The following is a 24,233-nucleotide window of genomic DNA, read 5'->3' on the forward strand; positions in this document are numbered from 1 at the left end:
ATTATACTGCTGAGTTATAAGAAATACTGTTCGCAGAAAGTCATCGCCTTATTTGTCTGATTAGAAGAGAACAGAACATACTGGAGTTTTCTGTCCCATCTCAGCAGGAGCAGATAAACAGGGAGCCAAGGTCGTAGCTTAGGCGCTGAGTGAGAGAAAGCATGTGAATGTTCAGGCTTTTATGATTAGGTGGGGGCCACTAGAGGCTATAAGAGGTTGATCAATGCTCCACCATTTTGAGATCTGATGCTGTCTGCGTACGGTGTCCATCTCCCACGCGTGTGATCATTAAAATCATCGCTTGACTCAACCCGGCCGGACCAGTGTTGTTCTTTTGGTTTTTCCTCTTGTATCCATCCCCAATATTTGAATCCGTAACATTTTCTTTATGTTTTGCTAGTAAAATGGGAAAGAAATATAGTTTTCAGTGTATGGTTAAGCTTGTTAAACATGTGCAAGCATACATAACAACATAAGGCAAAAACAGAGTTTGTACAATTCCAGTGGGCTTAAAAGTCAATATTTGGTATGAGCACATTTATTTTCCAGCACAGCATGAAATCTCTTAGGAAATTCTCTTGTAATTTCTTTAAGTAGCCTTCAAGAATAGTTCTCCAGGTTTCTTGAAGGACATTCAATGAACTTCTTTGTTGGGTGCCTTTTGTTCTATTCTCTGGGGAGGTCCAATCCATGACTGATTGTGTGCCATTGTGTCGTGTTCTATCCAAGTATGCTTTTGCTACACTGGCAGTGTGTTTGGGATAATTGTCACACTGAATAATTAAGCCATTGCAAATCAGTTGCTTTCCAGATGGTACTGCATGGTGGATACGATACTTATCTTTATAATTCAATCAATTTGAATACGATCCAAATGCCACTGTCTGAAATGTAGCTCCAAACCATGCAGCCTCCACTATGTTTTACATGTGGGTGTAGACACTCACTCCTGACTTCCATTACGTTAGCCTTTATGTCTTGTTTCCCTTCCTTAAGAACGACATTGAGAAACAGTCACCAGAGACCATTTCTAAGGAGGCTGCAGCAAACATGGTTCCATTGAAGGGTCATTTGCATCTCTCGGATCTTGTGTCTTCCTGTTTCTTAACAGCATGACTTTCATTTCACGCAAATAGTTTTTTGGACCTGCGTCTTCTGCCTTTCTCCTCCATCTATCCAGTTTCCTCATATTTTTTTCAGGACACACTGCACACCATGCTACAGAAAAATACTATTTTATGCCTGTTAAACTGTGGTCTTTGGGATTTTTTGGGAAGAAAAATATATGTTTTTGGAAAAGGTTCCTAACAGAGTCTCTAAAGATGCAATTTTAAATTGTTTCTCATCTGTTACGTGTGGACACAACACTGGTTAATTCCTTGAGTAAGGTCCCTTTAAAAAAATAAAAATAAAAAAAAGACTCATAAGGCAGTATTAAGTGGCTCAAACGAAAATACATTCTTCTGAAAATGGTCAAGATAAAGTCTGGACTGAAAAGGAGTGAAAAAGCAACCATTGTCGTAGGAGAAAAAAAAAGCAGGTACTTTATGCATGGTTCTGTACTTTGGTACATTACTGTGTTACTGCATTTTATAATGTATTTTGCAAGTTAACTCACTGTTTTTTGTCTGTATCATTCTCTGTGTTCTCTCCCATAGACACAGTTTTCAGAAAAAACAAAAACAAACACCTTTCATTCAAACTAATTAACCTGAACGATAAAACATGATAAGATAGTTACACATTTTTTAATACAATGATATTAAATATGAAACAATTAAAGAAACAGACAGACAACTTGAAAGGGAGAATATTATTTCTTTGGACAGTATTGCACTAGTTTCCTGGTTGGAGGATAAAGCAAGCAACCCTTTAACAAACTTCCTGCTTCTGTGATTAGACGATCAGAGATAAACCATCATCCTAGGCCAACACAGGATCACACAGGCTTGCTGTATTGTTGTAGTTTCGTTCACAATTATACGAACACCTGTACACTTAACAATCTACACGTCTGACAGTGAAAGCAGAATTTGATATGAAATTACTAATATGTGAAGTGGAGAAATCATCATTTGTCAAAAAAAGAAAAATAATTATTATCAATATTCTGTAATATTGTTTCAGTAGAAATAACGCTCCCTTGCTGGCCAGCAGAATTTAGGCTCATTTTACAGTTAAATAAGAAAATAAATACAGAATTTCAGTAAAATAATCTTTGCGGCATAGATTGTCTCCTATTTGATCATTTCTACCATACTTCATATTTATCCTTCACATATATTTTCTTCTATTGTTGCCACATAAATTACAAAATAATAACATTCTGTAGACAGTTTTCATTAATATTTCACAATACATAGTCACTGGCATTGACTGCAATACAGAACATGATCATCTACTATCTAAAATGTGAGACTTGTCTTTACACGTTATTTCCAATAAAGGTCCAATAGATTTCTTTCCCATTTTAAAACCAAAGAATTACATTTAAATACAATGAAGTGTTTCAAACAGCTCCAGATTTCAGCAAGTATAACTACTCAGCAGTTTATCACCTAACACATACACTTAAGTAATTTTTTTTTACTGCCCTTACCAAGTTTTTCTAACAATTTTCACGGCCACTATTATGACAAGGGAAGTCAAAAACAGCACTTTACGGCACAAAAACCACAGTACTGGAATGTACAGTATGTCCACAGCAGCAAACCATGCAGACAGACCCCATTCACTGCCTCAGCCACACACACACACACACACACACACACACACACACACACACACACACACACACACACACACACACACACACACACACACACACAGAGTTACAGCTACAGTAGTATACACTGTCCTATGCTAAGTGCTTAACAGTATAAAGTGTCTAATAGGTCACACAGTAGCAATCTAACACAACTATTTTGACTACTGTCACTGTCAGCTAATCACCTGGATCATTAAGGGTGGATCTGAGCAAGAGAGAAAACAAGCATCAAATTAAAGTGAAAGTAAAGTATCTGATAGGACCACTCCACTTCTTTAATAAAGAAAATAAATGAACATGATATTTCACAAAAGTGAAGCAAGTCATTTTTTGTATTATACTACCTACAGCAGCGGTCCCCAACCCCCGGGCCTCGGACCGGTACCAGTCCGTGAGTCGTTTGGTACCGGGCCGCGAGAGTTGAGGCTCAGGTGTGAAATGTATAGTTTTTAGGGTTTTTATCGGTTTTCAGCGTTATTTCGTTATCGTTTTTATCGTTTACTCGGTTTTCCTGGGTCTTTTCACGTGTGTTATGAATAAATTTTCTTTTTTTCGGTACCGGTACTAGTTTTATTTTGTTGTATTTATCCGCAACACCTTAAAGGCCGGTCCACGAAAATATTGTCGGGCGTAAACCGGTCCGTGGCGCAAATAAGGTTGGGGACCGCTGACCTACAGTACAATACAAGTCCCTATGGTGGCTCTACACAGTAGAGTTCCTGCTCACATTTTTATGAGATATCCAGATGAGAAATGTATTGATTTTGGGTTTAAACACCATGCGAAAAATAAATTAAATAAAAGATCCATGTTGTTATTCATGTTGTTAATTTGCTTAAAAATTAACAGCTGTTTGCTGTGAGCAAAAGCAGTGCGGCTCATTAACTCACACCAAGCATTGTGTGTAAAAAGCAATTCATGGTGAGTCAGGTATTGCTGTAGGCGTTGCCACAGTTGGTCCAGCAGTAAGTGGCCAGCAATCAATCAGCTAGTTTTTGTAAGACAGCTATGCTGTGTCAGCTGACAGCTAGCCTCCCACACCCATCACATACACACTGCGTGGACATGGCGGCCTATTTAAACGTCCTTACACTCGCGTTCACTCTACACTGGTGTGTGTTGTTCTGACGCCGTGGCTAGTGTCCGAGTCCCCTGAATTACAGCCTCCGCGTACTTTGGCTCTGCTCAGCTTTTATGCACCCTTGAGGGAATTTATTCCCACTGGTGGATCATTTGAAATGCTCCCTGGATATTTTGTAGTATAATGTGTGCTAGGTTAGAACCACATCACCAAGTCAAACTGTATGCTGCACATCTGTCTCCGATTGCAGAAACTAATAATGTGACTGTTTCCAGAGCTGGTGATGACTTTATGGATTGTTTTTGAATTAAATCTTATCTGTATGATAGGATTTGTTCTATAATGGATCCATTACTACAGCAAACATTGAGTGAATTATGTGGAATATCTGTGTCGAGTATAAGTTATAATCCAAATATCGTATATGTAGTGAGCTGACATGACTGCTAGGAACATCAAAGCACTGTCGAAAAACAGTAAAGATGGTTCCTATGAAGTATTAAGTGAGCAAAAATCCTTGAGTAGTTTCTCATGAAAGGTGTCAGCTCCCTGTGCTGACCACACCTGAGAACGGACGAAGAGAGAAGAAACACAGCAGAGAGTGAAGGGTTTACAAATAAAAGACATGCATGTGCACAGCTTACTGAAACAACCCAAGGCAAAGTAAACCTCCTGGACAAACCAGATGGCTATTCCTGAAAAGGATGGCATCGGAAACTGTAAATTTTCTCTACAGAAACTTTACAGTGAGGTGGATGCATGACTTTAAAGACACAACAGGTTTTTAATGTGAGCTGTAAACACAACCGGGCTCACACTCCTGGATCCTGTGAGTTTTTCTCTTGCTCCTCAGGACCAAACAGCTGGCTGCTACTGCCCTCTGTTGGGCCTCTAATGGACTTGCACTCTGTCTCTGCAGTGGTGCTTGATGGAGGAGCCTTGGTGACATCAACCTCTTTCATTTTGACCTGGTGAGGACTGCCAGAGCGGCTGCGGCTTCGGCTGCCGCTGCGATGGCCGCGGTGCTTGCTCTTACGTGGGCTAGGACTGCGGGACCTCATCTTCATGACAACAGTGCTGTCATCTTCTGAAGTGACATCAGAGCTGTCTGAAGAGCTCGTGTCATCGCCTGAGGTAGGAAGCAGGATCTGAAGACAGATGGAAAAGAGTGTAAGTAAAAGTGGAAAACGTGAAATAAAAAGAGTACAGATGCAGATGAGAACACCAAAGGAAAGAGCATTTGGCTGTTTTCACGTCAAACAAGCAGTGGGTTGCAATTACCTGAAATGGCTCTGTTACACCCACAATGCTGCTCATGTTGTTGCTATAGTAACCCAAGATAAAGTCTCCTGAGCCTTTAGGCAATTCCTCCTCAGTAAAGGTTACCTGGAAATCAGTCGATAAGACGTTCATTAAATGTGAAAGAAAATTATCCTTGTATTGAAGCCTACGTGCATCCAGATTACCTGATGTTCCTGTCGAAGAAAATCTGATTCCTCCTGCTTGGCCCACACATATCCCACATAGTCTTTGTAGTGTTTGAAACCCACCTATGGGAGAAGTCAGTAAAATCAGTAATACACAGGATTACTTGTCATGCTCAACCTACTTGTTGTAGTATTAATTTCACGTATTGGTTTGTTACCTTGAAAAGTCCAATCCAGTCCCAAGAACTGCGAGAGTAGTTGGGTGCCAGTTTGAATATCACTGTGGCATCAGCAACACTGTTCCACTCATCCTCCACTATGATTGTGACCAGGGGAAGATCCACCTTGTATGGGAACTACAAAGACACTTATCATAGTTATTTAATACCAAAGTGCTGTGAGGTTTCCACGATGTCCTAAAGGATAACGAGAGCAGAGGATAGACCTCATCTAAAATGTCAGTCATGTGCCTGTCAGCGGAGGCTAAAAACACTGCTCTGATATCCTGGACCTCCACAGCATTGCAACATAAGCCTGTTATATTTCTGTTTCTTAAGACAGATTAAACAAACAGCAGATTTGGGCACTTGTGAGATGAAATTCTCCCTGTAAAAGCTCCACTTTAGCACATTTATGTATTGTGAGGAGAAATCTGTACCACCGGGATGAAAGTCTACAGAAGTACAGACAGTTCTATTTATATCACTCGGAAAAGGTCAATAATGGTGTAATCGAGTAGGTGAAGGACAGCAAAATCAATATGAAAGCAAAGGTAAGACCTAATGTTAGTTATTTACAATCACTTGTTTAAGGGTTACTGTAGTCAGGCAAGTAGGGCACAGCTGACGAGACAGTCATCTTTTGAGTCTAATCAAAACCTGTGTGTAACATCAGTTTAAAATAACCACCAACGGGAATCTGATTTGTTGTGAAGTAGGATGAATTGGTTTGATTTGGTCAATGCGATTTTATAGTAAGGTTTAAAGAACTATGTTCAATGTGACAGTCTATACTTTGCTAGTAGCTATGAACACAGAGCGGTTAGCTGCTGTTAGTTTAACAGCTATCTGACATTTGTCTACACAAACCTGTTGAAAATAACTGTCAGAGCAGAGGAAAGCCCTGTTTAGCCCTCCAGGTGAGACAGATATATGAATTTTATTTATCAAAAATAGTATGGTATCAAAAGCCCGCTCCAAATTCATTTAGCATGTGTATATATTCTTTAAATATTTTCTTTATTTCATTGTCTGACTTTATCATAAATATGCTACATTTCTAGCCAAACTACTCTGATTAGCAATAGAATATGTATTTATTGTATTATCAACTACAGACTAATTTCAAAGATGCAAAGGCCTAATACTGCTCACAATCATCCTCATAACGTACCCTCGGATCCTAAAACAACCATGACCTGGATGACTGAGAGCCTGCACAGACATACCCTAGTGTTTCTCACCTGAAGAGTAAAGATGGAAGAAACTGGTTTGTGGTCACTGACGGTGAATTCCATGTGACTTCGATAGTTGTGCTGCGTCACTTTGGCGCCACTCGTTAGCCCTGAAATGGAGCCACGCTTCCCTGCACCAGCAGGTGCCGTGGCTCTCAGACGCCACAGGATCCGGTCAGTCCAAGCTGGTTTACGTTTCTTCCCACTGGGAAGTTTCCAGAAACAAAAAGATGGGGCATGGCAAAAATAAAGAAATAAATGACGCCATGTTTGAAACCACTAGATCGAGGATAAAATACGAACTGTAAGGATTCATTTAAGCCAGCAAGAGCCTTTCAGAGGATGTGTGTTAAAGGTATCTGGTTAGTGGCCTAGAATTCATAAAAGCACCCCCGGCATCACCAACCTTGTGTCGTATGTATTTGTTCCAACATCAAACTTGTAGGTAGGAGGGAATTTCAGCGGTCCCTCCTGGAATCCCTCTAACACTGTCTCGCTGTCTTTGGCCATGTTTAGCTGTAAATCATAGTACCAATCAGAAGACGTCACATAACTTCAACAATTACTGACGCTGCTCATGGGAATAGTGTGTTTCTGTATCACCCTCTAGTGGCATTCCCTACACACTGCACCACTTCCTGACTAACATCATTTCAGCTTTCGTCTCATAAAATAAAGAACTTCTCTATACAGTTTTACATTCATTTCAGGCTGAATGCACTGAAATAATAATAAGAAAAATAAATATGGATAGAATTTCAATATACACACTCCTCAGTTGCTATGAGATGAGAACTTTTAGTGCTTCTGAGGAAGGCCACATGCAGATGAGCTGAGGTACAATAATTGCATACATATAAACGTTTGGTTTTACCTGATCCTTTTCCCATAATATTGAAAACTTGTTGTTATCAATGGCTGATTTGACCACCTGCATCTCCAGGTCATCGATGCGGAAATTAAGATCCCCGAACCAAAACACCACACTGAAAAAAAAAAGGAGTCATTTTGTGAATTCAAACAAATGTGACGCTTTAAGTTACCTCAATGACTGTGTAATTATTTCCCTCAGAAACCACGAGCATGGAAAAACAACACTAGGTTGATCTTACAGATACATACAGCATATAGAGGGGAAAAAAATGAGGATGGAGATGAAGGTTATATTCAGAGAAAACAGTTTCCTGGGCAAGACCTAAAAATTTATGAGAGAAAAAAAAAAGAGTAGATTTTTTTTTAGGTTATAAAATCATAAATTTACAAGAAAAGATTCAGAAAGATAGTTCCTAAGGTACTAGATTGCTTTACTTTGCGAGAAACTCAATATTACCACTCATCATATCACAGATGCCACAGCTTCGCACCGACAGTGGGAAACCTCATCAAATTATAGCCCACTTTGCAATCAAATTTTACAGCATAACATACTGTTACGTTGAAAAGATGGAGTTCTGGCAGTTTGCAGGTCTGGATCATTCGAGTGTATGCTAACACAATGCCACAATCTTCCCAGGAGTGGATGTCCCAGCAAACTGACCCCAACATCAGACTGTGCAACGCTCAGAGAAAATGCAGAAAACCCAAAAGCTACACCTGAGACTCTCCCAGGCCTCAGTCAACATGTTAAATGATAAATTTCTTGACAATTTCTGTAATAATTTCCTTTGGACAGACAAGACCAAAGTGCAGATGTTTGGCATTAAAGCACAGCACAGTTTTGCAACCCAGGCATCTTCTAGTCACTTAATCGAACATGAACTCCTCCGTATACCAAGGTATTCTAAAGTCAAATGTGAGGCCATCTGTCTGACAGCTAAAGATTGGCCCCAATTGGGTCATGAAACAGGACAATGAATTGAAGTGCAGCAATAAAATCTACTTTAATGGCCCAGTCAAAGTCCAGACTTCAACCAGATTGAAATGCTGTGAGAGGACCTTAAGAGATCTGTGCATAAATGAATGCCTGCAAACCTCAATGAACTGATGCAACGATGTTAAGAAAACCAAACCAAAGTTCTTCCACAATGACGAGAGAGACGGATAAAGTCATACAAACAAATATGGTTTCATCTTATTCTTGCTGAAGGTGATTCTACAAGCTAGTGAATGATGTGGTGTGCTTAGTCACAGGACTGCAGAGAGTCCTGTGAAAACTTTACATACGATTGTAACCTACAATCACCACATAATCATAAGCATTTAGACTTCCAGGAGAAAATGCTGAGAATGTGTCTGCTGAGAAGAAAACATGCTGGTTTGGAGGAGGTAAGGTGCAAAAGGAGCTACAATGCAACTGACAGACGCAGAGATATTTCTCATTAGCTCATCCATAATGTTGAATCCTGCCTTTTGAAAGTCAAACTCTGGGGTTCTGCAACTGTTTCAGCCTTAATGGACCGACGTGAGAGAGCGAATAAGTAGCGTCTGACTTTTGGTCATAGCTTATACATTAACCTAAAGTTTCTGTGTTTCTGTGAACTGACATACTCATGGTCAAGAACCCCAGTGGCAGCCTGGCCCTCAAACTGCTGCTGCTGCAGGATGCTCTCAAAGTCCTCCATCCGCTGATCTGAGTTTTCCATGTGAGCCGGGAGGTGGCAGTTGAGAAAGCAGATGGTGTGACCGTACACTGACATGCGGGCACTCACTCCACCTTTATTCCCCTGTAGCAAGGAGCAAGCAGAAGAGAAGTTAAGTGGAAACAAATGAATTCAATGTATGTTATTAGTGATTAAAAAGCCAATAAAAACAGTAATTAGCATGCTACGATTTTCCACTGTATTATATGTGTCTCAGCCACAAACAGGAAGTTCACTCATTAAGGAATACCGAGGGACAATATCAATATTTAATGATAACAGCAGAGAGCACAAAGGTGGGGTCAAGATGAGTCGGCACACAACTTCCCACTGTTCTGACCCACAACAACACCAAAGATGGTGCGTTATAAAACCCACAGTACACGTCGATGTCATTTGAGTTTATAAAATGAGAATTTTACTTTTGAAAAAAGTGTGCGTAGAAATGCTGCAACTAACCTCCTTTCTAAATAAAACTGTGCTTGTTGACAAAACTGCTGTAAAGCAGTTGCTTTTTGGTAAAAATATATTTTACTTTTCAAGCTTAAAACACATTAAAAAATTATTAGATTGGAATATCACTCCAGCCAGCAGTTTGCCTTTGGTTCATTTTTTTTATGCTTGACTTTTCCAAATGTTAATAACAGCTTGCTGCAAGATACCAGCATCTATCTCTATATTTACATAAAACTGGATGAAGCCATGTTTGACTAACAAAGTGCAAGAGCTGATGTGCAGATATTTGGTGTGTCCCATTTCTATATGAGGGTACGTGGGAAAGAGATACCAGCCTAAAAATAAAACCGAGATATAGTCCACTTCTCTGTAGTGCTTTGTTTTTACGTGGGAAGTTTCCATAATGCAGTGCTGGTCACAACAAAATGTCAGTAGCCAGCTCACCCAGTAACCCCCCAGGCCTGTGCGAGTGGTCTCAGTCTGGACTCCACGCAGGAACGGCAAATGGAAATATTTGGCAAAAACCAGCAGTAACACTCCCTGCATCCGCTGGGATGTAACCTAGAGAAGAGAAAGCCATGAAGAATTAGACGGGATAATGTAAATAGACAGCAGAGTTATGAGGACATGCTTTGCATAATTCGCTAAGGAGAGCAGCTGTAAAGTTCACTTGCACATCAGGCTTACAACATGAATATAAAATCTCCTGGCATCCCTCGCACTCGTCCTCTTTTTACCAACTTGCATTTCCATTTTGGCCTGCAGGAGCATGTGGTCTAGTTCAACAGCTACTTCACATGAAGCCCCGGGCAGCTTTTGCCACAGCATCTACACTTACTGAGGTTAAAAAAACCACTAAAACCTTTGATATTTGCCCCTTACCTTTCTCAAAGCCCTTCAACATCCCACCAAGCGTTTCATGATAATATGCAGGATTTGACATTAGTGCACCTCTGGTGCTATTTTTGTTCAGTACAAGACAGTGAGGAATGTTACATGCCATTTACACGAGATGTCAACCCTTCCCATGTCCATGCCTCCTCCCCGCTGCCTTCTCCAGTTGTCCACACATCCCAACCCCCATCCACAGTCTGAAGAAGCACAATCACACCCAGTCTAAATGCCCGCGGGTGGAAATGGAGGCATACATCTCCGCGTGACAGGAGATCCTCTTGCTTGCACACTAACTGGCTGTTGCATAATGGATTCTAGTGAACCGTAAAGTGGACCAACTTCTTTTTTTTGTCATTTGTGTGAGGACACATAACGATTGGGTCTGCGTGCACTTGGGTAAAGTCTGAGGAGAGGGTACCTTGGCCTGCATACACTGTGGATGAACATAAATTCCCATCATCATAATTAAACAAAGAAAAACAAAACAAAACAGAAATCTGCTGAAGGCTACCAAGCCACATTTTGACCAAGCACAGAAAAGACATTAAAGCCCAAAGACAAATGTGTGAGAGACAGAGACAGAGCGGGGCCATGAGTCCAGCAGCGTATGTTTGACCTTGTACAGCACAAACATGACTAAAGAAATGAGCTGTGAGTGTGATGCTATTTGGAAAAAGTTTAGTGCATTCTTTATCATCTCTAACAGAGATGGACACAGAAACACAGAAAAAGAGAAGTCTTGCATTTAGTGGATTAAACCACGTTGCAATCAGAAAGGCCAGACTGCCTTTGCTATTCAGAGCACTTAAATTGTAGCTTACTTGGTGAACATCAGCAGAAACCGTGCAGTGAATGGCCCGAAAAAATGTGTTGGAAGCTGCACTGCACAAGAAAAGGCTTCCTTGAACAGTCAGTTTGAACCCAACAATGAGTCACAGCGAGCAGAGTATCTCAAGGCAGAAAGTATAGATGGTGTGTCTCGTTACTACGTTTCTTTTGTCATGACTAAACATCTTCCTACTGCCACAACCGTGCATCTCACTTTACTTGTTAGCCTGACAACCCCCACGACCTGTTCACGGCATTGATTTCTACTAGAAACTTAAAAAAGGTCACATCGCGATGATCATTAACAAGGTTTAAACTAACGTAGCAGGACTGCGAGACAGCCAGAGGACAGCATCAGTCACACTGTCAGAGGCCCATCAACACTGACAACAACGAGATCCAAAAATAAAACAGCACCCTGGGAGACGTTTGTCTAGCTCTTTCAACTCGACAGCTGATTCACGCGGCCTGGCTCACCATGCCAACTGAGCCAAGCATTGTTGCAGACGCAGCCAGACAAACACCGACCACAGCGTTTAAACACAAACAATACAAATGAAATCAAAAGGTCTGATTTTTTTATCTGACAATAATGTTTTTATTCCTTTAATGTCGTATTTGATTTTGAAACAATATTCAATATATACTAGAAATATGTGCATAACACTTATTCCACACAAGAATCCCCTTTCTTGACTTTTGTTTTCCTATCAAAACAGTAGTTAACTATGCTTAATCTTTACAGCATCATTATATCTCATCTATGAGCTATAATAGTAGTACCTTTTATTTTGTGGTGAATACCAGGAACAGGAGTTAAAAAAAATAAAGGTGGAAATACTGCAAAAGGGGCTTCAGGAGACTGAGGACAAGCCGCTAAATAAAGCGACCAGTGGAAATAAAAGTGGGCTGAACTTACTGAAGATCAGAGGGGATGACGAGCCTCTCTCTCTTTTTTTCCTGCTGCTGGGTAATTTCTTCTCATCATCAAAGACACTATCTTTTTCATCATAAACTGTGGATTTGCATTACTCTTATCTCTGGATTTTATGGACTTATGGACTTTATGGACTACATGGAATTTTTTCTACTTGTACTCAGACTGACTTATCTATGTGAGCTACGCTGTCTATAAGGAGAGACTGAAGAGTGTGCGCTGGTGTGTGGGACTGTGTGTATGAGCGTACTGGAATGAAATATGATGGAAAATTAATTTAATAAAACGAATCGGTATTTTCGTAACTCCTAGTAACACATGAAACCTACTGGAGATCTTAAGATAGTATTTATCCCCATCTTCTATATTAGTACACCTACAATCGGTAGCTATAGACAGAGAAAGAGGGGCACAGGTCTGAAGGTTCAAAAAGGGAGACCGACAGTCAGTAAGAGCTCGACATTAGCAGCCTGGCAGACAGGATAAGATAACAGATTCGCTGACATTACACGCTTCTAGCAAATTATCACCCCATCCGTTGCTCAGGGAACAAAATGAGCTGAGAGAGTAAGAAGCGGCAAGCTCGTCAGGAATCCCACGATACATCTAAGCTGTTGAGCACTTCACCATAAGAGTGTGCATATGTGTTTACAACAGAAGCCATTACTGACCAGCACATAACCAAAGGGGCTGAGTCTCTCCATGCAGACTTCGCTCCACTGGTCTGTGAAGAGGGCGTCTTTCAGTCTTTTGTTAATCATTGAGTTTACTTCCTGCAGCCTTGAAGAAAAACAAAAAAAGACACAGAGCAGGGTAAAAGGGTCAAGAGCAGACAGACAAGGAAAAGGAGCTAATGAGAGCGTGCTTTGATAATGTAATCAAAGCACTTTTGTTTTTTCCATAAGGAGAGAGAGACATTCAAATCTGGGCCTGACTGCTCATTAGATGCATTGTATTGCAGCGCTGACGTGCATATAAACAGGCCAATCGGCTTTAATGCTGAACAAATGAGATAGTTGAGGCAAAACACTCACCCGATGATGTACATGTCTGTGTTTCCATCACCCACATTCAGCCCGAGCAGAGAAGTGATGTCATCGGGTGGTGTGGCTGAACCCACATTCCAAGTGACGATGTGCAGCCTGTTGGAAAAGGGCGCTATATAAAAAACTCTTGCAAACACTCATCTCCTGCTCACCTGTATCGCAACCTGCAGACAAACCTACAGTGAATGCAACAGCAGATCACATCGACAATAATGCTTTCAGTCGATGTTTCACTACAATGCAAAGCCTTGACCGTCTTTCAACATTACGTGACATCGTCTACAAATCACTTAAACAGAACAGGCTTATTTTAGCTTCACAAAGTCTCTCATTTTGATTCATACTCAGGAAAACTTTACTAAATTACTTAAAAAATATCAAATTAAAATAAATGGCACTGAAAGCCAGCCGCAACAGACAAACTGATAATATTGTTTCCCAGCACCTGGGCCACTCAAAGACATGCATACAAAGTAAATAAAACCTAAATCACTCATATAAATGTAAATGTGAGGACATGTTTGTCTTTGTAGCTCTAATTGGCTCTTTAAAAGACTAGAGACCTCCAGGGTAAACCCTGTCTCTCAGCCAGAGTGTACACTGGGCCAGGATCCAGTTACATGCAATACTGAGAAAATGGATTTTAATGGAGTATAACATGCCTAGATCCTAAAGTTTCTACTTTATATGCCAAACAAATCCAAGGGTGTAAGATGTGGTGAGGATACCGTCACCTCTCTTCATCCTAAATAAAGGACACGTCTCATAATCTGATACTATACTTTAAACATCAAAACTTTTAAGCATACCAATAAGTATGAAACCTCTTCCTAATGCAGGGGGGCTAATTGCTTTTTACAGTGCTCAGCATCTAATAGTGTTATCATTAAATTAATCTTCATTGAACTTCTTATCATTAGCTTAATTTTTGTGCTTCTATAAAAAACGATCCCCTGAGGATCCACTAATCAGTGTTACTACAACCTTGATATTTGGTGTTACGGCTCTGCTGCTATCCCTCTGAAGCCACAGCAGCAGTACAACCAGCAAGTAAGAACAGCCCAGGCATCAACAACAACAATTATTGAGCCTGACACAGCAAGGAAGGTGCAGTGGGGTGGAGGTGGGTTGCCAAGGGGCTTGTAGATGCGCAGCAACTGTGACTAGGCCAAAGCAACTTCAATAACATGGTTTCACTTCGTAAATGGGTTATTATGTAATTTATAAAAACATTAAATGTCTATAATGAAACTTTTCAATATTCAGGCCATTATTCCCAAATTTTTACACACAGAAACAATGATAATAAAAATACAGTGACATCATTCTGCAAAAACTTGCCACACTTTGGCCTCATGTTTACTATAATCGCAACCTTCCAGTGTCACTATCAATGAATATAAATAAATGTGATGTGTGCCACAGTTAATCTGTCTCAGCTGTCTGGGCAGGACAGGGCCTGCCGAGGCATGCTCAGACACACACACACACACAGGAAACTTGCCTGAAGTCTTCCACAGTCTGCGCCTGAGTGTCAGCTGTACCTGCCACAGAGAGAGCTCTCTGTGCATGAGGGTTCAGGTGATGAGGCACATGCCTGCTGGCAGATGGGTGGGGCACGGAGGCAGCTCTTACTGGGTGGTGGCCTGGACCTTTAGGACCAGCCTTAATGCCGGGCCCAGTATACTCTTCTGAGAGCTTGACTGCTGAAGGGTGAGAGGGTTTGGAATGACTGGCCACATTGCCATCAGGGTCACACTCCTCCTGGTTAGGCAGTGCAGTGGATTCTGCTTTGGGCTCGGCTTTGAGTTCAGAGATATCTACAGAGCCCTCAACTCTGGCAGTCCTCTGCGGGCGCCGAGGCCTGGCAGGCACTGCGTGTTGGCCAGTGCTAGAGTCGGTGGCAAGAGCTGACGTATCTGAAGGCGTAGCTGAAGTTGCTGTTACAGCTGCTGCTTCGCTGTTTGGGTTGCCTTCTGAGGTCTGGAGCTGGGTTGGATTATCTTGGTCCATTTCTTAAGATTTCTGTGACGACAAAAACAGACTGTATCAACTCAGATGGCACACATTACGTTTGTATTTTAGAGCATATATTAGAAAATATAACGCTGTGTAATAAATGGAGCTAACAAAGCACACAGTGAACTTGTAACACTGCACAACACAACCTGTAGCCTTTTTAACAAATGACACACCAATTCAGCTGATGACTAAAAGGCCGTCATAAGACTGACCCAGCAGAACAACTGAGTGAGTCATTCTGGCTCCCCGCATCATGAATGTACAATTACCTGGTTTCTTATGGCCTTGGAAACAGCTGAATGTACCGAATACAATGACGAAACAAAACTCACATAACAGAATAAAGAGCATAATGCATAACGAGACACAAAGAGGCATGTTGTCTTACTGTGGCTACAGGATTGGACATTTTGTGAATAAAAGCCTGGACGCAGTTCATCATCCTCTCTGCTTCTACCTAAGCCCCCTGCCCGTCCTCCAGTAACCAGGGAGATACTCAGTCAGTTCATATCAGCTCAAAGCACCTGTCACACACTAACACGAGGAACCACTGCACGGTCCAGAAGAGCAAAAAGCAACAGCCCAGAATAAACCACAACAGCAACAGCGCAGAGAGAGGAAGCTGCAGAGAGATAAATAACAAATTCAAATAGGCCATTTATTCACGCAACGACGTATTCAATCATTGTCCTTATCTCATTTGCGTTTCTCGACTGTGGATTGATAAAATACAAAAGCAGCACAAGCTACTGAAGTCCCATTTAAATGACAATTTTTAATCTAAGTGCAAAAAATGTGCACCATGTAAAAATCTTAGGGACAGGTCGGGGACAAGCTGGAAAAAAAGCTGATTTGGGCACAAAACGGTGACGGATCTGCGAGTCAGTGGCGTTTCAAGTGTAACGTGTGGGGGTGGTGGTGGTAGTGAGGGTGAGGACAAACCTAACCTTCTGGGTGAAAATCACAGGAATCATTGGGGACACAGAGGCAACACAGCTCCCTCGTATTTATTCACATGACCTTGAGCAGCAGGAGGTTGTGGCTTTAACGCAGGGAGGAGGGTCACCTCTGTATTCCACATGTGCTCATTAACATGCTGGTCTTTCAGTTCACCAATAACCTGGTGCCTGACTGGGTATAAAGTATTCTTATGATCCATGTATGACATTTAGTCGGGTGGGGGAGCATGAAGGAGGAGGGTGAGTGGGCACACGTGGGAGTGGGTGGGTGCAAAACGAGCTGAGGGCAGCGGGAGGAAGAGCCAAGCGAGTCAGCCCTTCATTCAGCGACAGCACCGAGTCTTTTTGCAGAATGTCTCCAAATTGATCCTCTCACACTTCCCTCTGGCACTGTGTATTTTTCCAGGCTTTAATCCCCCCTGCTCTCTTATCGTTCCACTTCTCTAATCCTTTCCCTCCCCATCTTCCAAATTCTGTTGTTCCGGCTTCCAACCTTTAGTGTATGGACACCGAACTGCTTCGTTTTTGGATGTAGACTACTCCCGAGCTAAAAACGTTCCATTTCTTTCCTCTCTTAACCCATCTGAACTAAAAGGTGACCCTTGAGGCTCTGTGTCGTCTTCTCTCAGCCAGCCACCTCACAGCCACTATCAACGCAAGACATCATATGCTACCGTCACAACAACCATACAGAGATTGTAATCAATGGTAAAGTATGTTCAAGTGCTCAGAGATGTGGAAAAATGAAAAATGAGAGAGAAGACTGAAAATCTAGATCGAGTTCAGTTCATCTTTCTAACATTCTCATTTCCTTCTTGCATGACGGAGGAAGAGCCAAATATTTGCCTTTCTGGGAACAATTACGACAGGCTGCCAATTTTTATTCCACTCACGTTCAGAGAGGAGAGAGTGGAATGATTTGATAATAACAAATGTGTCATAGTGTTTACATGCAGCCTCTTGAGGGGGTGAGAGCTGAGAGAGCCAGGAAGGATGTGGTGTAACCCAAACAGCAGGCTCCAACCAGCCTCCTTGGCTTCTTTGGTGGGATTCACTGACTATACAGTTTTGGATGACAGTCACACACTATTTTTTCTTCTATTTCCACACACGGACTTTGATCTTTTGTAGTGGCTCTGTGATAGACTGGCAACCTGTCCAAGGTGTAACTGCCTTATGACAGCTGGTATAGACTCAAGGTCAACCATGACCCAAAACTGGATGGATGGGTGGAGGGATTTAAACCACTGGCTCTGAATTACAGTACTGACACCAGTTTTGGGATCCACCAATTAACTAACAATACACTATCATTCATACACTTCACTATCATTATCATTTTTCAGGTTTTAAAATATTGAAGTTGAGCTATTTTTTAAAATTACAGCTGAAAGAAATAGACTTAACAGCAAATGTACTAAGGTCACCTTGCTGGTACTTGATTGGACTCCTTTTGCCTTTAGAACTGCATTAATTATTTGTTGCACAGATTTAACAAGGTCCTGCAAAAATTCCAGGATCTGAGTTCAATTCCACCATCAGGTGGAGTTTCTGTGTGGAGTTTGCGTGTTCCCAGAGTCCAAAGACATGCAGTTAGTGGAGATAGGTTAACTGGAAACACACAACCGTGGAGGTGAGCATGAATGGTTGTCTCTGTCCTGCGACCTGTCCAGGGTGTACCCTGCCTCTCGCCCTAAGACAGCTAGGATAGGCTCCATTGCGACCCTGTAAAGGGTAAGTAGAAATGAATGGATGGATTTTGATCCATTTTGACAAGACAGCATCACATTGTTCCTGCACATTCGTCAGCTGCACGTCCATGATGTTCCACCACACCCTAAAGGTGCTCTGTTGGATCTGGTGACTATGGAGACTATTTGAGTGCAATGAACTAATCATCCATCTATCCATTCGCTTCCGCTTATCCTTTTCAGGGTCGCGGGGGGCGCTGGAGCCTATCCCAGCTGTCATAGGGCGAGAGGCAGGGTACACCCTGGACAGGTCGCCAGTCTGTCGCAGGGCCAACACAGAGGGACAGACAACCATTCGCACTCACATTCATTCGCACATTCACACCTAGTGACAATTTGGATTATCCAATTAACCTATCCCCACAAGTGGGCATAGGTGAACTAATCATGTTCAAAAAATAGTTTGCGCTTCGTGACATGGTGCGCTATCCTGCTGGAAGCAGCCATTAGAAGATGGGTACACTTTGGTGATAAAGGGATGAGCAGGGTCAGCAACAATACTCAGGCAGGCTGTGGCGTTTAAAGAATACTCTGTTGATACTAAAGGGCACAAAGTGTGCCAAAAAAATGTCCCCCCACACTACGCCACTACCGGTAGCCTGAACCATTGACAACAGGCAGGATGGATCCATGCTTTCATGTAGTTTACACCAAATTCTGGCCCTACCATCTGAATGTTGAAGCACAAATCAAGACTCAACAGACCAGGCAATGTCTTTCCAATCTTCTGTTGTCCAATTTTGTGACTTGTAGCCTCAGTTTCCTGTTCTCAGCAGGAGTGGCACCAGGAGTGGTTTTCTGCTGCTGCAGCCCATCAGCTTCAAGGTTTGATGTATATTCAGAGATGTTTTTCTGCATACCTTGGTTATGAGGAGTGGACACTTGAGTTATTGGTACCTTGCCATCACCTCAAAGTAATCAAGTCGTTCTCTCCTCTGACATCTAATATCTACAAGGTACTTTTACCCAGAGAACCTCTAATCACTGAATATTTTCCCTTTTTTTAGACCAGTCTCTGTAAACCTGAGTGATAGTTGAGTGTGAAAACCCCAGCAGACCAGCAGTTTTTGAAATACCGAGACCAGCCCAGCAGCAACCGCGACACATTCAAAGTTACTTAAATCATCTTCCTTCCCCATTCTGATTCTTGGTTTGGACTTCAGCAGGTCGTCTTGACATAACCAAATGCCCTGAGTTCCTGTCATGTGATTTGCTGATTAGATGTTTGCTTTTATATGAATAGGTGTATCTAATATAATGACCAGTGAATGTGGAAAACCTCGGGCTCTATGGACAAGACTGATTTGGGAGAATTTTGAAAGTCTCCTAATTGCTTCTCTTCTAAATTTAATCTGAGGTAACCACACAGCCCCACTGACATTACTGTGTGCACGATCTGATATCCACTTGTTGGCGTTGTTCCCACATCATCATAATTATTGTTGATCCAGGTTCAACATTGTAAGTGACCAGTCACTTTGGTGTGATGTCATAGTTGTGCAACTACAAATAAATGCCTTAAAAAAAACTACTTCACTTGCAAGATCTCTACTAGATCCAGCATTTTGAATTCTTTGCCCTTAAGAAGCATTTTGAGGATATTAGATTGTCTTTAGTGTAGCCTCTTCATTTACTGTGCCCAGCTTGCATGCAGTCTAATAAAAATGGTTCTGGTGTGTTTACATTACAGACACATTCCCCCATACAAGCACCTCCGGGCTTAAAGACTTTAATTGGCTTTCTGAATTGTTTTGCCTTGCTGACCATCAAAGCCCCCCGACTACACCACAAGTTCATTAACGTCTGTTCAGCTGACCCTCATTCATTTGACAAAAGCCACTGCGACGAGTCATGGAATACTGACACAGGTAAGTCCAACTACCAAGGGAATCATTTAGAGCATGGCTTAATTAAAAATTATATCTATATTTTGGATCAAATGGAGAAGGAATTAAATACATTGAAATGCCAATGTTTTATCCTATTCCTTGTTCACACACAGATTCCAGCTGACATGCCAGTCACATTTTGCCCTCTTTAGTGTTGAATGCTGGAGTTACAGCCAAGCAGTACATTGGTGTTGAGAGCCTCCAGAGCCATATGCCCCTGTGACAGGGATACTAATGATGACCCGTACTGAAACGACACCGGCAGCTGCTGCCACAGCTGTAAATGGCTCCTCCAGGTCCTAATGCCACTGAGTATCGCTCCTCTGTATCCAAGGAGCTGCATCTTTCTGATCAGGTCATAGCCAGGGCTGCAGGATGTCACTATGATTTCTCCTACAGTCTAACACTTAAGACACGTGCTGACAACACACAGTGCGCTGTCTGCACTGCAAAACTATGTTGTGAGTTGCAATTTCCAGTTCTGTCCATTACCAATTATAGAAATCAGTCGAATGGAAAGATTCACTTCCTAAAGCTTTCTGCTTCGAAGACTCTCCATAGGGAACATTGGTCACCATGTTGCAAAAGCAGCATCTTATATAGCGAGTTATCTTCATGCATATGTTTGTTGCACACTGTCAAGTAATTGAGATGAATGTAGCTAAAGGAATGTGAAACAGCTTCTGACCGTGTGGACTAATGTCTGCATTTGCAAGATAGCAAAAGGATCTCTCACAGAGACGTTGGTTCATTACTCACAGTTTTCCTTCCTGAGCAGTATTTAAATACAAGCCAAAGAAACTGATTTAAATCACAAAATTCTGCAACTGCATCTTCGCATCATCGCTGTAATCATTCTTGTATACACTGACACAAGCGTTGAGTAATAATCAGTCCTTTGAGCTGACATTACACACACTGTTTTGAAATACGGAGTGGAGACATTCTATCATGACCCCCACCCCCCACCCCCAATAACTCCTATTACATGTAAGGGATTAAGTAACTGAATGGTTTACCTCATAATGCTACATTTATAACAAGAGTCAGTTAAATGACACACACACATTGTGTAATATGCAAACATCCCTAACAAGCCAACAGTGCTTTTCATTCATCTGATATCTTGTATGTAAACATTAGAATCTTGCATGTAAGCCTGCTGTAAATATTCACATTTCCTGTGCCACAGATGGCTGTGACACCTCGGCTGGAACAAGAACAGCAGCCGAGTACTTGGCCTAATTACACTCTTCCTTCAAGGACAGGAAAAGAGAATGAAGGTCAGTTTTAACAGTGCTGTGTTGTGCATCACATCTGAGTTGAGATACTAAGTCTGCATGTGTTTGTGAGCCCTTATGTATGAGATGAGGGTGGAAAAGATGACAAGCAGCCTGTGGGCATGCGTGTGTAAAGCGATGCAAAAGGTGGAAAGACAGTTTTTAATTTTAATTTTTTTTTTTTGTTAATGCCTTGTCATACTTTCATATTATAAACAAATGATGTAGCGCGCACGTGTACGCACACATCCACGGCAACGAAGTCAGGTTTCTGGAATTTTTCTGCAGCTGCTCTTAAGGCGTAACAGCAATTAACACTTCCTGTCTCGGTAACGCAAGCGTCTCTATATGTATTCTGTTTTAAGAAAAGCTGAAAGTTGTGTAACATAAGCTCCTAATAGGTTTCAATCGAGAACATAACGCATGCGTGTCTCATTAATTATCACCTTTACCTGTTTGCGATCGTCTGCGCCGAAAAATTTTAAGAGCTGGGGTTCTGCAGAGTCTGTCTGTCTGTCTGTCCGGAGCGCCGATGGAAGATGGGAATTTACAGGAAATTATAGAAAGAAAAAATTGGGGAAAAAGAAACGCGCTCAACTTTTATTTCCAGTCGCCTCTCTGATGAAACCATCGGCATCTCAAGCGCTTTTCTCGCCTTCCTTCCTTCCTTCCTCAGCGGGAGGTAGGAGAGAGGAGGAGCTGGTGGGTTTAGCCAGGCAGGCTACATGCCTCAGAAACACATTCCCCCTTCTTGTGTTTAAAGACACAGGCTTCAAATTACAGAAGACGTCCCGGACGGTATGAGAGAGCGCGAGCGACCAAGAGCGCTTCCGTAAACGAGCAGCCGCTGTCTGCCAATGTTGGCGGACGATTACTGTGCAGAGTGAGTCAGAGTCTGCCAGAACTGCGACTACCAGAAAGGACACTGGGCAATTAGGCTGCAACTACAAACATGGCTTCCGCGCGGATGTACACTGTTTGCCACGAGAACACACTAAATGATGCACAATGTCAGGGTGCAAGTTTTTTTTAAAAAGAAAGAAAGAAAAGACAAGAAAAGAAAGATGGAAAACGTACATTAGGAACGTCAGATCTATGTATTCTCACTCTATGATGGCGCACTCCTGCTGTCTGGTGGTTACTGTGTTGAAGAGCGTGGGAGAAAATTAGCGAGGCTTGTATGCCTTTAACTTTCAATCAAATAGCAGTGACTGAGTCATTTTAATGCTCTTTATAGTAACAGCTGAACAAACCCCCAGATGTGCTTCTTTCTGTTTGTGGATTTAGGATTTGGCACAGCCCCCAAGCGCAACAGCGCCATTGCCGGTCAACAGTGGTAGCGCCTGTGCTTTGGTGACACTAAGAAAAAGGCAGGGCCGACAGGATTAGAAATGAGTACATCAGAGGGACAGCTCAGGCTGAGGTTTGGAGACACAGTTCAAGAGGCGAGGCTGAGATGACGTGGACATGTGCAGAGGAGGTATAGTGGATATACTGGGCACAATTATGCTGAATATGAAGCTGTCAGGCAGGAGGAAAAGAAAGACCTCGGAGAGAGCTCATGGATGTAGTGAAGGAGGACATGCCACAAAGGACACAGGTGTGACATAGGAGGATGCTAGGGATAGGGTGAGATGGTGGTGACCCCTAAACTCTGTTGCGGGGCATATTATTTAAACCAATTTTTGACAGTCCTCAGATCTCATCTCACTGCTTAGAGACACTAGCTGGAGTTCCATAAATTGCTGCACTGTTCTTCCTCCTCTTAGATGTCTTTTTACACTGTCCATTAACAACAAAAGGCAATAAATGGCCTTCCACGGCTCCTCAGTGGTGAACATGGTCTCCTACAGCCTGGGTGTTGGGTACGCAGGGGCCACAACTGAGAACAGGAAGGCTGTGCAGAGGGAAACTAACACCAACCAAAAAAATCCTTGGCCGCTCTCTGCCACCCCTGGAGGCGATCGCCAGATCTTCCTATCTCAGAAAAACCAGGTCCCACACCTTCACACTCATAAACAGCTTCTTCCCCTGGGCCACTCAGACTGTCAATAAACACTATGCCCCCCACACCCCACCTCTGCTCACCTTCCTCACCAACCTGAGCCATGGTCTGAGAAACCCTCATCACTCAGGCCACTCACACATGGACTCTACTCAGACCAAGTCTTATCTCTGCACTGCTTCCAAGCAACTATTGTTCTCTAATGTGTGCCTTTGTCTTATTGTTGTGTATATTCCTCTTGGTTGTATATATTTCTCCTGTTTGCTGTTTATTCCTGCCATCTACCATTTATATTTTATTCCGGTACAGGATGTACAATGACACAAAAGGACTATACTATTCTAAATAATTTAATCAGGGCAGGTTTCTTAAGTTTCCTTTCTTACTTTTGATTGATGGGTGGGGGCTTTATTATAATAGAACAGGGGAGAAAAGAATGAAGAGCAGGGAGAAAGACAATCAGTAAATAGCCTCAGGCCAGATTCTAACCCAGCATTTAGCCTCCCGTCAGACCACAATAGTTTTATTCCATTTCATTCCAATTAGTTTTAAGTCATATGGGTCACCTGCTTTGCCTGATGAACTAAACCATCACCCAGTGTTGCACATTTGTACCTTATGTCACTTATTAAACATGTAATATACTCACTTCCTAGTTATGGGTCAATGATACAGTGATAATGATGTATCTTTGTGTAATGTTTTTTCATTACTTCTAATTATCGTTATTGTATTTACTGCATATAAATGTCAAAATAAAGACTTGGAACTAGTGCACTCACTGTCATAAATACCGGTTTATTCAAAGAGGGGAAAAAAACTAATTAATTCTACGTTAGCCTGTGGAAACACCTGAGGG

The 24,233-nt window shown here is 42.0% G+C and overlaps 1 protein-coding gene across 1 annotated transcript; it reads right to left on the reverse strand.

Annotated features, from left to right (window-relative positions):
* Positions 1–1,552: 1,552 nt before the first annotated feature.
* inpp5jb (inositol polyphosphate-5-phosphatase Jb) lies at positions 1,553–22,261 on the reverse strand. The gene is made up of 13 exons (XM_080895147.1): positions 21,822–22,261; positions 14,973–15,493; positions 13,457–13,564; positions 13,094–13,202; positions 10,208–10,324; positions 9,216–9,391; positions 7,603–7,714; positions 7,135–7,244; positions 6,738–6,933; positions 5,494–5,631; positions 5,315–5,398; positions 5,130–5,234; positions 1,553–4,996 (listed from the first exon to the last, which is right to left on the reverse strand). Exons 2-13 carry the CDS (start codon positions 15,479–15,481, stop codon positions 4,661–4,663), a joined length of 2,100 nt encoding a protein of 699 aa, XP_080751273.1. The 5' UTR covers positions 15,482–15,493; positions 21,822–22,261; the 3' UTR covers positions 1,553–4,660.
* Positions 22,262–24,233: the final 1,972 nt, after the last annotated feature.

This window comes from Rhamphochromis sp. 'chilingali' (assembly GCF_963969265.1).
Source record: "Rhamphochromis sp. 'chilingali' genome assembly, chromosome: 10".
NCBI classification, from domain to species: domain Eukaryota; kingdom Metazoa; phylum Chordata; class Actinopteri; order Cichliformes; family Cichlidae; genus Rhamphochromis; species Rhamphochromis sp. 'chilingali'.

Coding starts and splice junctions, on each gene's coding strand:
- inpp5jb (XM_080895147.1), bottom strand. CDS start 15,481: ATGGACCAAGATAATCCAACCCAGCTCCAGACCTCAGAAGGCAACCCA. Junction 7,715..9,215: donor ACTGGGGTTCTTGACCATGA/GTATGTCAGTTC, acceptor TTTTTTTTTCAG/TGTGGTGTTTTGGTTCGGGG. Junction 5,399..5,493: donor ACTGGATTGGACTTTTCAAG/GTAACAAACCAA, acceptor CTTCTCCCATAG/GTGGGTTTCAAACACTACAA.